The sequence below is a fragment of the Mesitornis unicolor genome, unplaced genomic scaffold (assembly GCF_000695765.1).
Source record: "Mesitornis unicolor isolate BGI_N332 unplaced genomic scaffold, ASM69576v1 scaffold18593, whole genome shotgun sequence".
NCBI lineage: Eukaryota > Metazoa > Chordata > Aves > Mesitornithiformes > Mesitornithidae > Mesitornis > Mesitornis unicolor.
In genome coordinates, this window is record NW_010174158.1 from 15,715 (window position 1) to 29,872 (window position 14,158).

General features: G+C 52.9%; 2 protein-coding genes across 2 annotated transcripts in view; one reads left to right on the forward strand and one right to left on the reverse strand.

Moving 5' to 3' along the window:
- Positions 1 to 2,030, forward strand: part of PLEKHN1 (pleckstrin homology domain containing, family N member 1) — a gene marked incomplete at its 5' end in the record, with an annotated part of 17,741 nt that extends 15,711 nt beyond the window's left edge. The window contains 3 exons of the mRNA XM_010180959.1: positions 432 to 575; positions 1,640 to 1,685; positions 1,837 to 2,030. Coding sequence (XP_010179261.1) covers positions 432 to 575; positions 1,640 to 1,685; positions 1,837 to 2,030 — 384 coding nt within the window. The remainder of the gene's footprint in view (positions 1 to 431; positions 576 to 1,639; positions 1,686 to 1,836) is intronic.
- Positions 2,031 to 2,128: 98 nt separating this feature from the next.
- Positions 2,129 to 14,158, reverse strand: part of LOC104537937 (PGC-1 and ERR-induced regulator in muscle protein 1-like) — a 12,692-nt gene continuing 662 nt past the window's right edge. The window contains exons 2-5 of the mRNA XM_010180960.1: positions 12,842 to 14,047; positions 11,203 to 11,319; positions 9,473 to 9,525; positions 2,129 to 2,194 (exon numbers count right to left, since the gene is read on the reverse strand). Coding sequence (XP_010179262.1) covers positions 2,129 to 2,194; positions 9,473 to 9,525; positions 11,203 to 11,319; positions 12,842 to 14,047 — 1,442 coding nt within the window. The remainder of the gene's footprint in view (positions 2,195 to 9,472; positions 9,526 to 11,202; positions 11,320 to 12,841; positions 14,048 to 14,158) is intronic.

A 14,158-nucleotide genomic window follows, 5' to 3' on the forward strand; every position in this document is an offset into this window, starting at 1 on the left:
TGGGATATGGGATATAGGATATGGGGGGGACGCCCTGGGAAGGGCCCAGGAGTAGAGGAACTGGTATACGGGACATGGGATAAGGGATATGGGATATGGGATATGAGATGTGGGATATGGGATATGGGATGTGGTGGGGACGCCCTGGGAAGGGTCCAGCAGTAGAGGAACTGGGATATGGGATATGGGATATAGGATATGGGGGGAACACCCTGGGAAGGGTCCAGCAGTAGAGGAACTGGGATATGGGATATGGGATATAGGATATGGGGGGAACACCCTGGGAAGGGTCCAGCAGTAGAGGAACTGGGATATGGGATATGGGATATAGTGTAGCTGTCCTGGCAGGTGCTCTAGGGCAGCCGTGAAACCTGTTTCCACTTGAAAATGGCCCATTGGCGTCATGGTCCTGTTTCCATTCTGCCCTTTAGCTGAGCAGATGGAGCCTGCTGGGAAGTCAGCCCTCGACAGCTTCCAGCTCCCTGGAGAAGCCGGCTGTGCCCCGCTCCCCCCTGTATGCAGACCCCCGTACACCCAGCATCCCCAGCACGGCAGGCTTCGGCTTCCTGGAAGAGGTACCTGGGCACTGCCCTGACTCAGCACATGGGCTTTTGGCTCCCGAAATCGTGCCTCGGGCCATTTCTTTTCCTGCTGCCTGCCTGTGATGAGCGGGATGGGGAAATGGCATTTCGGGGTGGGGCAGGGCACGGCGTAGTTCGCTGCTTTTTCAAGCCAGGACAGAGTCACTGGGGAACAGGTTTCCCCTGTTTATCGCTGGATGCCAGCGTCACGGCAATCCTGGGAAGATCCAGAAACCACAAAACAAAGGCAGAGACTGAGATGCAATTGAGTCTGCAGAAACCAGAGATGAGTCAGGCACTGAGACCACTTTATCCACCCCCGAATATTCCAGCTGTGATAACTGCGTGCCTGTTGAAGGCGGCATTTCCAGTATTGCGCATCTCCTGGGAGAGGATTTCTGAGCCTGTGGCTGGCATCCCCTGTACTCCTGAGTCCTCCCTTCCCTTGGTGGGCTCTTCCCGACCACTCTCAGTCCTTCCTCATCCCCTGAGTAGGTTTCATCCCACTCCCTTCACATCTGGTCAGCTCCCACCACCTCTGTGGGTCATTGTGAGGGACCTGCAGCCATTTCTGCTTTCCCACCTAAGGCCTTCAGGACTGGGATGTAGTAAAGTGGGCAGAAAACCTTGTTCTGCCTAAATAAAAGTGGCAGGGCTGGCTTACGGGTGAGCAGCAGCCAGTGAGCAATGCCCAGCTCTCCACAGGTATCACATCTGGGGTTTGTTTTGGTTAAGTTCCTGCAGTGCCATGGGCAGATGAGTTCGGTCCCTGTCCCCCAGCATCTGCAGAAGAGGAGCTGCCAGCCCCTGCCTGCAGCTCCAAATTACAGCATCCCCAGCACCTCCCGTCTCCAGCTGCGGCCTCCTGAAGAAGGGAGTTGGTAAATGCAGCCCCAATGTCCCACACTGTGCAGGGAAATACAGGGGGGTGCAGGAGTCCCCACTTTGGGCTGGGAGAGTAGTCCCAAAAGGGCTCCGAGCCCCCTGCTCTGTGATAGGGAGCAGGGATGGAGACACCAACAGAGGATGCTAAGTTGTGTGTGTCTCTTTCTTTTCAGGTCTCTTTGCCAGAGGAACATCTGGGCCCTTCATTGCAGCCACCAGGTGAGGCTCTTGGGGGGCTGCTCGGGTGCTGCAGCCCACCCCACATTGCCGGTGTCCATCTCCATAAAGCATCATTCAGAGCAGGGCTGAGAGGGTGTGTGGGGACCCGAACCATGGAGTCCACCCATGATTTTGGTCCATTTTTCTGCAGATGGGGACGTCGGCCCTTACGACCTGCCAGAGCCCGGCTGCCTGCTCCGTGACTCCTCAGCCTACCACGACTACGCCGAGCTGCAGAGCTTCCAGAGCGACTTCAGCTACGACAACCTCTGGGAAGCTGAGGGGAAGGAGCTGGGCACCCCCTGCAGCTCCCCAACGCCCAGCCCACGGTTTTACGAGGTGTGAGGGAAATCCTCACCAGAAAAGACACTGAAAAGCCCCCGGGGCTCTTTTCTCGCTGGGTTTCCCTGCAGGGTGTACAAAGCAAAGGGAAGGGCCTTGCTCTACGAAAGGCTGGTTCCCATGTCCTGGCAGGTCCGGAGTTCAAACTTCTCCCCTAAATTGTGAGGCTGGGGGCAAAGCACAAAAGCGACAGCCTCTGCGGACCCAGCATAGCATCCGTGCTGAGGAGCCCTCCCCAAAAATCAAAGGAAGAACAAAAAGCTGGTCAGATTAAAGGGGTTCAGACGAAGCGGTCACTCAAAGGGCTGGTTAATGGCTGGGTTATTTTGCTCATTTTCCTTTCTACCAGAGCCCCCAGGCACTTTGAGGATGCTCTGAACCCTGAGCATAGCTGTTAAGCCAAACCTTCCTCCACTGAGGATGCAAAGATGCAGGAGATGTGCCCCATGGTGGTATGTAAGGTTGGGAGCAATAGCTGTGCTCACGGGGTTGTCTTCCTGCAAGGTCAGAGTTATCTGATGAGAGATGGAGAAAAACATGATCCAGATTTGGGCAGAATGGGACGTTCTTTCCACTTTATGCAAAAAATATTCTTTCCTGCCAGTGGTGATCTGCAATTTTAAGAGCCACACACCTTGGCAGGTGGAAGATAGAAATGTGGTGCCAGCAGACATACCCAGTGTGTGGTGTTTGCCAAGGTCTTCCCTGGAAAGGACGCCCTGGAGTCCTCTTCTGGGGCTGCGTCCTCTCCTCCCGCCCCTCTGCACCCCCCTGGGCTGGTACCAAACGCTGCTGTGACCTTCTGAGCATGGGGGGAAGGAAGAAAATCCACGACGAGCCAAACCCTAGTATGACCACAACACTCCAGTGACAGCAGTGCCACTGGGGGTCCAATCTCGCTCCCCACCCCAGCACAGCAGCGAGGCCAGGACACAAACAAGGGGGGCAGAGTCTCAGTGCTATTTTCCAGCCCCTTAGGACAGATCCTGTGGCACACAGAAGGTCAGCAGCAAATCCAAATATTTTTACCTGAGGCTCCGCATTCTTAACCTTTGTTCCCTAAAGAGGCTGCAAACCAAACATATCAACAAAATCCCTGTTTTTGTTCTTTCACGGGTGCAAACAAAGCAATCCAGGAGCTCTTTGTACTTGAATTATCTACGTATTACATTGTACATTTTATTTTTAATTTCAGAAGGTATCCAACAAAGTTTACATGCGAGGTTTGAGTGGATTATATGTATTTAAGGTGTAAATGTGGCTGAGTTGAACATCTATTTAATTTTCTAGCTGTGGATGACGTTCAGTGCTGTAGAATGGGCGGCTGTCTGCACATTCGTGTGTGTGTTGGTTTGGGTCTTCTCGCTGTTATTGTTTCTTTTCAGGTTTATTCTCGTTTTGGGAAGATTTGTATCTAATAAATTAACCCCCAAAGGATCTATTTATTCCGAACAAAATTGCACTGGGGAATATGAGAAGCACATAACGTGTTGTGGGGCAGCTGTGCTCCTGAGCTCCTATGAGCACGTTGGCTTTGAAGATGGTCACCATATTTTTAATAGGGTTTCAACAATGATGTATGGAAAGGGAAAAGCTCCTCAAGTTTCCTGGTAGATTTCCATGAGACCGGACAATTGCAATACACATTTTTTCTGCAATATTTCTCTTCTCTCTTTCTTTGCCATCATCTGGTTCAATGGAGGCGAATTTTTGCCCGTCGCTGCTGTCCTTTCCAAAGCCCTTCCTCCTTTGTGGCCCTGGATCCAGGAGGATTTCCTGAGTGCTGACTGTCTCTGCTTTAGGTCAAGCACTTGCAAACACCTAATCCTAGAGTAAAGTCTCCCCTGCCTTTGTCGGGCAATGAGACCCGGGTGAAGCTTTAATCCCAAAGCCAACCAGCGCTGGGATTTTGGAAAGGTGCTCTGTGAAAAGCCAGTTATGGCTCTAAAAGTTTAAAATTCAGCAGACTTTTAGGGCCAGGACTTGCCCTCCCAAGGACACGGCTCTGTGCAAGACAGCAACCCGCAACGATGGGTCCTGGAAGGTGCTGACGCTTGGAGAGGTGGCAGGAGTTGGTGGTGCAGCCAGAGGTGCTCCAGAAACCGAATAACCAGGCAGAAACTGAATAACCAGGCAAAAAACTAAATAACCAAGCAGAAACCCAATAACCAGGCAGAAACCAAACAACCAGGCAGAAACCAAATAACCAGGCAGAAACTGAATAACCAGGCAGAAACCGAATAACCAGGCAAAGAACAAATACCCAGGCAAAAACCCAATACCCAGGCAAAAACCCAATAACCAGGCCAGAGGTAGACGTGTTGGCCGCAGGACCCTGGTGCGTCTATCAACCCTGCCAGCAGCTCTCCCAAGCTGCGACGTGCGATCCCATCGATGGGTGACAGTGACACAGGGCCACCCAGAGATGTGACACAGCTTCTAGAGCCATTTTAGCCCCACTCTCAAAGCGATAACTCTCCTCCTCGGCTACATCTGGGCTAAATTTGTCACTCTTTCAAGCACTGCCCTTCCACGGTGCTGGCTGCTCGTTTCTCACGCTTCCAGCACGCCTTTGTGTGCAGCTGCTGTGGTCTGTTTGGCTCTTATTTCGGGTCTTGAACCCAGTCTCTGTGTCCGTGCATCACTGCCTTGTTCCTGCAGTACTTCTGGGGCAGGGTGTAGCTGCTTCCAGCTGCTGCCCAGCACAGAACACCGCATATTGGGATGAAATATGAGCATTACCCTCAGCAGATGGGCACCACCAGGGGCTTGCACCAAGAGAGAGCGGGGCTGTGGGTTTACAGGAGGCCTGAGCATCCCATCCCTGAATGCTGACCACTAAGGCCTGATCCCTGCTGTTTCTTCACTGCTAACTTGTAGTAATTAAGGATTGTGATTACAAATTGCCACTGAAATGGGTCCACAGCCTCTGCCATGCTAAAGGAGATTTACTTCCACCCTTTCCCAGCTGGGTTTAGCTCACTAGAAGAAGCCCTTCTTCCGCTCTCTCTCTATCTGTCCGCGTCCCAGAGGTTTAACAGCTTTGCTAGGCTGGCCTAATTAACACAGAGCAATTTATGTGTGAGTACAAGCCCCAAAATGCTTCCAAACCAGCCCCCATAAGCACTGGTCCAGACCCACAGTCAAGCTCCTCGGCACAGCCTGGTTTCCCTGTGGAGTCACTGGTTTTGCTGGGCATTGGTTTTTCCCCTGCTGGTTTCCTATCCAGATGCTGACCCCAGCAGGTGGGAACAGGGCTGTGTTTGTGACCATGAAAACCCACACTCTCTTTCTTTTCCTCCTCCTCAGCAGATCCAGGATTTACAAATAGAGGGTTTACTGAAAGTGGCATTGGATGTCTCAGTGCAGGTTGCACTAAATGGAAACTAGTACCTGTAAATGCAGAAAATACCTCTAATTTCCTTAAAAAGCCCCATATTCATCCTTTGCAGTTTGACTGCAGCAGAGAAATGGCCTGAACGGGGTCGCTCACAAACTGCAGGCGGAGCTGCCACCAAGGCTGTGCACGTCCAGTGCTCTGTTTGGGCACGGGGTGGCTGTGCCTTGCTCCACAGTGGCAGATGAAAGGCATGGGATGACACCAGCTGCCAAAAATTCCCTCTCTGACAAACGATCTCTCCACCCCCCCACTCCCTCCAAGTGCTAAAAGTCCCGAATCGGGTCCCCCCCCTTCCAAAACCATAGCTGGAAACCAGAGCAGTTACCGAAATGCCACGGGCTACTGTATTTTATCTCCGATTTCCGATTCCCCAGCCACAGTTTCAAAACCCTTTTGCTCAAAGAATAAACAGCAGAAAGAGGTGATTTAAAAAAAAAAAGAAAGTGGAGGCTGTGACCTGCTCCTTTGGCTTCAGGATTTTGGAGCAAAAGCCTCCTTTGTGCGGGGACTTGGTGATCTTTTTATTGTCTTCACAAGGACTCTTGAGGTTTGGGAATTCCTTGGTGGGTGCTGCGTATGAACGTGTCTCTTCCTGTCAGCGGCCCGAAACCAGTGGGGTTGGGGAAGGACCTGCTGAGCAAACCCCGCTCCCTGTTCCTGCTGGGAAAGCCCAGAGGAAATGTGCAGGACTCGCAATGAGCAACTCCCTCACTGCCCTGTGGGTGGGGGAATCCACCAAAATATGCCGTGCTCTCACGGCTGGCGGAGCCGGTGGCATTTCTGTCAGCCCCAGATCAGAGGGATGCCACCGATCCTCCCGCAGTGTCCCTGTGCTGGCACCCCCAGTGCTGGCACAGCACCGTGCACCCCGCAAAATCCCTCTGCAGCGCGGGGAGACAGCATTTGTGGGTCAGAAATATCCACGGGAAGCTTTGCTTTGCTTTTATTATAGAGATACAGAGCAAAAATAAGAGCGAAGGAGCAAAACGCATTGCTGCCAAAGAGGGGGGCTGGATGTGTCCCCCTTCCCAGCCGGGTGGCACAGGGCGTCTCAATGCCCCGTGAAATTCGGAGGCAGCTCCCGAGGATGCACCTGCCTGACTTTTTCACTCACTTGGCAAGGCAAGTGGTCAGATGTGGGGGCTACGTGCAAGGCAAGGGAGCGGGTGGGATGGCCCTGCGCCCACTGCGGTTGCCGACGCGGATGGAAAACAATCTCCCGGCAGTGGGGATGCACTGCAAAGGTCGTTTCTTATTGTGGTGGCTGCTGCTGTTGCAAAAGATGGGGAGCTCAGGGCTCCTCCCTCTGGGGTGAGATTCAGGCGAGGTGACCTGGTCGTGTGCGAGAGGAGAGAGCTTGAAAGGTCGGGGAATAAACCGAGCATTAAAATTGCAGGCAAGTCCAGGCTGGTTTCCTTGGAGGACACCAGAGACACTGCTGCTTGGCTGAGCACAGCAGATGCTCCCAGAGCTGATCTCCTGATACCAAACACATCTTTCAATATTTCAGTTCTGCAGTGGACTGAAAACGGCTTTTTTTCTGAAATATTTCTAGCCAATATCTGGCTGGAAACGCTCCTGGTTCTGGTGAGATCTTCAGGCCGACTTTGCAAGAACAGCTTTCCCAACCATTCTGCCCAGTCTGAAATTCAGTGACTTTATGAACTGCCAGCACTGCACCTGGGAGTACTGTACATGGCTGGGAGGGGAAAGAACTGTCCCTGCGTCTGCAAAGCGAAGGGATAACATGATTTCCTCCAGGCTAGAAAACACTAAACCTGGAAAACTCAAACTGAGCAAGAAGTCAGCGGTGACCGTTCCAGATTTGGCCATGTCCCTCACCTGGGGACCTCAGGAAGAGCCAGAGCCCCTGAGCCAGGAGCTGGTGGTCCCAGGGACCCCCTCCTTTCAGTAAACCTGGTTGCTGCCCTCCTCTGAGTCTCTTTTGCTTTGCTCAGCTCCGTGTTAGGGTCTCCCAGGAGAGCCCCATGTAATGCAATGGCCAATTCCTCCAGTTGTTCCCCCATTACCCACCCGCCGTGCCACGGCTGCTGCATTTCCACCTGCCACTGCGAGCACGGGGGTGTTTAATGGATCATGGCTGGATAATCAGTAAAAGCGAGCATATGTGAATGCCACAGACGTCTGTTGGGCCTGGGGATGCAGTGCCAGGCATCCCTGGAGCATCAAGGGGGACCGGGGAGGGCAGAGGCGATGCAGGTCAATGGACTGAACCTGGAAGATGCTCTGACTTGTGCTCACTGAGCTGGTCCCTTGGAAGAAGTGGGGACCCTGCTCGAGTCCTGAGAGCTTCTGAGACGGGGACTGAGCCAAAGCAGAGGAGAAGCTGCTCCTCTCTCTGCATGCTTTGTCCTCCAGGGCTCCTTCATCAGCCCAAATCCTGTGTTTTTCTATCAACAGACATGTAATAGATTGACTTCTCATTCGTTAAAACTCAGCGCTCCTTCAATGGTTTCACACACAAATAATGTAGACACAGGAATGTACACAAAGGTATTAAATGAGATAGATCTTTATTAGAAGCTTCCAGCATATTTTATCTGTTCTCCTCCTCTTACTGCACATACAGCTACTATAGTCCATATAGAGCCTGTACATCTCTCTCTCTCTTGCTATTTTCTGCAATGTATCCCACTGTACAATTGTACAGTGTGCTCTCTTACCAGCAATAATACATGGTCATAAGTGCAACCCCATGCACATTAAAATTGCATGGCACCCTGCATTACAAGGAAAGAGCTGAATCTCTTCTCTCTCGTTTCTTAAGACAAACGTTGCCCCAGCCTGCTCCTGGGAAGCCCATAGGCAGATCCACACAGGTCTTCTGGGCAGATTATCCCCAGTACCTTTAGTGCATCTGGTCCCTAAGTGCTTAACAAATCTCACATTCGTGCTGTTAACAGACTTGCGAGTGACCAAAACCCCTCACGAAAAATGCCCTTGAGTGATCAGGAAAGCATAAGAGACAGGGAAGAACCTGAACCGCAAAAAAAAACCCCCTTCCCCCCCGGGTCCCCTCCAGCCCCACAAAGTCACACACTTGGCCACTCCACGTCTCCCATCCCTGTATCTCTGGGATGGGAGGCAGCAGAGGGACCAAGTGATACACCCAGACCCTTCAAACAAACACATACTTATGCCTTCTCCTCCTCTGCAACATGCCCCTGTCCTTGTCAGGGCCATTCCTTGATCCCAGACCCTTTCCTGCTGCCTCTGTAGCCCCTTTCCACCCTACAGTGCTCTCCCAGATGCTCTTTCCACCTTCTCACTGCCTATGGAGCAAGATGTGTCCTTGCAGGGGGTGGTCCTCACCTGCCGGGACAGACCCTGCATCAGCAGGGCTGAAGCACCCACATGCAACAGAAACCCTACCCCAGCCTCCCCACCCGTGAGACCGAGCTGTGACTTCTTGGAGTGAAACCCAAGAGGACGAGTCCTCCTGCCACGAGCCAAACCAGTCATGGGAGAGCTGGGCCTTGCCAAGCCAGCGGCTGCTCCGTCCCCCTTTAGCTGCTGCTGTGGGCAGCATTGCACACACCATGTTTGGACAGAGACAGCTCTTCCCAAAGCTCTCTCCTCTCTTCCTTCACAGATTCCCCAACCCTTTCGTAGGAACAAAGCACTTTCCTGGCTTCTTTTGCTCTCTCCTCTCTCCACCACCTTCCTTTGCCACCGAGGGACTTCAGCAGTGAGGAGGGACGAGCAGCGCCCTGGAACAGACACTGTGACTACTCCTAGGAGATGGCACAAGTACGCAAGAAGTGTGCAAAGAAAGAACAGAGCTGGCCCACGCCAGGCTCCTCTTCTCTCCAGTACAGGTACAAACCGCCTACCGTATGGTAAATGACTGCCACCGGAAAGATCCTGCTTCCTGTGACATCCTGCCCCGTTTGGGGATGGGTCCAGAGAAGTCTTGGTGTTGGCATCCAGGCTTCTCGCACTGAAGGCCCCAACAAAGTCCCCAGCCTCCGCCGTCCTCACCTGTCCTCGCCCGGTGCTAGGTGCGGGGGTGTCCTTCTCTGACCTGCCGTCGGAAGTAGCGGATGGCAGAGAGCGTGCCAAAACTTGCCAGGAACACTGGAAAAGAGCCCGACACATTTCCAGAGTCAGCCTGGGTTCTTCTTCCAAACCTCAAGACCTTTTTCATGACTTGAAGATCACCAGCTACTTGGCTCACCCTGGTGCCTTCCCTTTCTCAGACCCCTCCTGCCTTTGCTCTCCATCCCCACCCCACTGTGCTGCTCCCAATCCTGAGCTGCCCACAGCCTGGCCAACCCCATCTAAGTCCTGCAGTTTAGGATCACACCATCATTTCACACGAAATGTCTTGTGAAAACACAACACTGACTTCACGTGTGTAGTAGAGATGGGTGGTGGTTCAATACACAGGTTTATGTGATCTGATGGGTCTGTTCCTGGGTGAGAAGGCCACAGTAGGAAACCTCACCAGGGCTTCAGGACAGTCCATTTCCTACTTCTGTTTGCACCAGGAAGATGCCAAGAAAAATACCATTTTGTGGGTTGTCAGTGGATACTCTGATCCCAGCCAAAAGCAGAAAATACCCCAAACTCTGAATCAGAAAATGCAGAGATATAAAAAACATCTAATGGATATTATGCACAGAATCAAGCTCTCCTCTGCACTTTAGGCTAATGTTTTTATCTTGGTTTATAGGAGAGGTCAAATTCCCCTTATCTGTGACCAAGCAAAACTGGGAACCCAAGCCATGCTTTTGGACTTCCCAGTTTAAATTCAGCCTTGATTATGATTTACATGCTAGAGCCAGGGAAATTCAACTTGCTAGAACCCAAAATGCCACCCTGGCTAGTCCAGGATGTCAAACTGTCCCTCGTCCTTCTCCTCGCCGGTCGCTCACTGCACGCTGGGTTATGCAATCCCGAGGGCACGAGGCCCATACCCGGCTTTTCGCACCTTCCCTGCGCCCACGTCCACCACCCCGTACTAAGAAGGCAAGGAGGAGCAGGCCAAAAGCTCCTTGTGATGATTGCATTGAGCAACCTTAGCTAACAAGCTATTCTCAGCCCGGGGTGTCAGCTTCCTGTGTGACCTTAGCGGGGAACATTCCTCCCCTGGACAAGCAGCGGGAAGACCTGGTCCTGGTGTCTCACTCTGTGGCTGGACCCCATGGCAGGGCTGTGGCACTTGTTGTCCCTCGTCCTGCTCATCCAGGGACCCCTTGGGCCACAGCTCAGCCAATTCATGCTCCCCAAGCTTCCTCTCGCCCCACCAGTTATTCAAATGCTGTGGTTTTGAGAGGAGAACTGAGAGAGCTCCGTTTACTTGCAGGACTCAAGGATAATGCTTCAGCTAAGCTGTATTTAGAAAGAAAAAGATTATACCATTGCAGCAGGTTAGAAAAATAAAAATAGGAGTCTAAACCTCCATATTGATCCCTTCCAGCCAGCAGGGATCCTAACGAAGCCCTCTTTTCCCTGATACATGGGTACTGGTCCCTGGCAGAGGCTGCATGGAGCAGGGCCAGAAAATAGGAATACAGACTTGTCCTATGGCTCAGTTCACGTCAGCAGTCACTCTGTGTTTGGAAAGGACAACGTAGGTGAGTGGGAATCAGGACTGCCATTGCTACAGGAGAGAGAAGGTATTAGAAAGTAACAGGGCACTTTGGAAAACGACTAAAATGACTGTATTTCCCCCCAGGCACTGTTAGGTGTGTTAGCATCCCTGCCTTTCTCCCTGCCATGTCTCCATGCAGTCCATCCCACTGTACGTACTGGTCTTCCAGGCATCCGGAGCATGCAGGTCTGAGGTCTTCACTGCCCAGGATGCAAAGGCACAGAAGACGAGGCACATGTCCTTGTGGGTCAGAGCTAGCGGAGTCTCGGGCTGTCCTGTGAGGAGAAAAGCATGAGTTTGGGTGTTTTACACCAAATAAGTCCCTCTGGAGTCCCTCCAGTCCTTGCACTCCCAGAGGAATACAGCTTTGCCCCACATTTTTCCTCCCAGAAGACCCTTTTTCACCACTGGTCAAGTCAAACGTGTCTATGTAGGACCTGGGTATGTTTTCTAAGGAGAGGGGCACATTTTTCACCCTTTTAGAGCCATGGTTTAGCAGTGGACAGGCTATGGTTGGACTCAATGATCTTAAAGCTGTCCCACAGCTCTAGGACAACACATTTTATCCTCCAAAATTACCAGCACTCAGCATCTCTCCACAGATCCCACCCCATTCCCATCACCTGCTCGGTCCATGGAGGGCAAGAGCCCCAAATGCTCCACATCCCTTTCCCAGCACAACTTGAAGACGTGCTGCAAGAGCAGGTTATTTTTGCTCCTGTGTTTGTTTGATCAGGCTTTTAATTAAAGCTGTCCTATTAATTAGCTACGACTGTGGCAAAGGGGTTTTTCTCTGTGCAAACAGACTGGAAGCTCTATTTTGAGGCACCCTTTGGGATGACTCATGCATTGTTTGGTTTTCATATTAACTATGAGGCACTGTGGCTGTGAGCATCATATAAGCTTTAAGATAAATATGCTGGCTGTCCTGGTGGGTCACATTTGCTCTCCCTTTATTCCTATTTCTCCTACCTGTCTCCAGTCAATGTTCAGGTAACCTCTGAGGTCCGTGAAGGGGGTTTTTCAAGTTAATTTGTATTTTAAAGTGCCCCTCACCTCTTTCAGCTGGAAGCCTTGGATGTGTCCCACTCTGTACGTGCCTTTTCTCCCTCAAATTCGATCAATTAGCAGCCCAGCTTTAACGAGACAGCAGCTCAGCAGCCATTGCCATATCTCAGGGGCAGGAGTTTTTTGGCACAGGAGGATTTTGCTGCTCTGCCTCCCACTCCCCCATCACAAATACAGGTTTGGGATGGCACCGGGTGGGGGATTCCTGTCTCTTGCAATAACACCAGATATTTTTAATGCAGATATCCCCTTCACTAAGCTTTTCTTGGCCAAAATGCAAATGAATAAATTAGATCCACAGTAATTTAAGTAATTTATATCCATTCAGGGAGACAACTGAGTCAGGCAGGACAAGGATTTTGGGTGAGACGGAGCTTCAGCCCATTCTGTGTGTGCTGTCATGGCCATCGCCTCCCCAGGACTGGGGTTTGCGGGAAGTAAAGCCAATTTTGCACAGAATATACCCAGATGCCCTGCCCACACCTCCCGCAGCGCTGGGAGCCACCCTGGGGGATGCGAGCATCCCAGGGGACAGCCAATGCCACACTGCATGTCACGGTGGTGGCTGCAGCCACGCTTCCCCTGCTGAAGCCCAGAGGTTGTTGTGTGTCAAGGGAAGGTGCCAGGTCTGTGACTTCAGACCAAAACGCCCCCCAAAATGCTCCCACCCAAGGCAGAGGCACATCTCTATGCCCCGCAGCGAGCTGGGGCTGTCGGGCAGGGCTTTACCTGTCAGTGCAAGGGCCATCTCCGGACCTTCTGGCTGTGGCTGGGCTCTTCCCGGCGGAGCCAGCAGGACGAGGGGCAGCTTCTCTCCAGATCCTCTCCGCACAAGAGCCTGCGGAGCTGGGCCTTGACCCCAGACCAGACGCATCGGCCTTTGCAGGAGGGACTTCAAAGCCCCCACAGCTTTCCTCACCTCGGAGGCCGGGGTGATTGAGAAAATCCCTCTCCAGCCCACCCTGTTCCCAGGCCCATCTGGAAAGATGTGTTCATACACCTCAGGAACCGAGATAACCAGGGCATCTTTGACTGGAGCTGAGCTGGGATCCTCATTTTGCAGCTGAGCATGGTCCAAGCTGCCGTACTTCTTTCGCTCCCTATCTTTACCCTTGCCTTTTTTCCTGCTGCCTTCTGGTTCATTGAAAAAATACTCATACAGTTCAGGCAAGGATATTTCCCTTTCCAAGGGTGTTTTCTCCCCCTCCACCGAGTCCCCCATTCCTTCTTCTTCCCCTTGGGAGTCACAGAACAAATAGTCGTACATCTCCGGCCAAGTCACATCCAGGGTGTCTGACCTTGCAGAGGCCCCGGTTGCAAAGCAAGGGGGGCTCAGCTCCCCGGGGGTCTTGGCTGCAGGCTCCCAATGAGACCCCTCAGCAGCATCCCCTCCAAAAGCTGCCACGCTTCCAGGATGAAGAGGTTTCTCTGGCACCTTCTGGCGTGCCTCTGCCAAGGGAGCCGCGGCTGCGCTGGCAGGGACTGCCAGCACATTGTCACGTATGCCCAAGCCACCAGCCTGCCCTGCCTTTGAATGCTTGGTGGCCTTGGCTTTCCCCGGAGACTGTGCCCCTGCCTCCTTCGCCTTCTGCTTTGGGGCTGGAACGCCCTCATCCGTGCCAGGGGTGGGCACCGGCCGCTTGCTCTCCCCTGCCTCGTCTGGCTTCACAGGAGCTGTCTTGGCTGCCTTCTCCTTCCCTTTGCTCTTTCGTGAGGACATGGGGGAGCCCAAAGCTGCCTTCACGGGTGCCGCAGCCTCCCTGTCCCCCAAGGTTGCTTCGGCGGCACTGGCTCCACGTTGCTTGCGGCTCTTCCTCAGCTGTGCTGGCACCTTGGGCCTCACCACCTCCAGGGAGCTCATCTCAGGGCCTGCTCTGTCCCCGCTCGCCTCCTCCCGCGCGGGGCAGACGGGTGCTTTGGGTTCAGTCTCCAGGACTGGGTTTGAGGGGTGGGCACGCAGGGGTCCCAGTAGCCTGGGCTCCGAGTGGGAACCACTGCTAGGATTTTTCCTTGTCAAAGCCTCTGGGGAGGCAGCCAGTGCCGGCG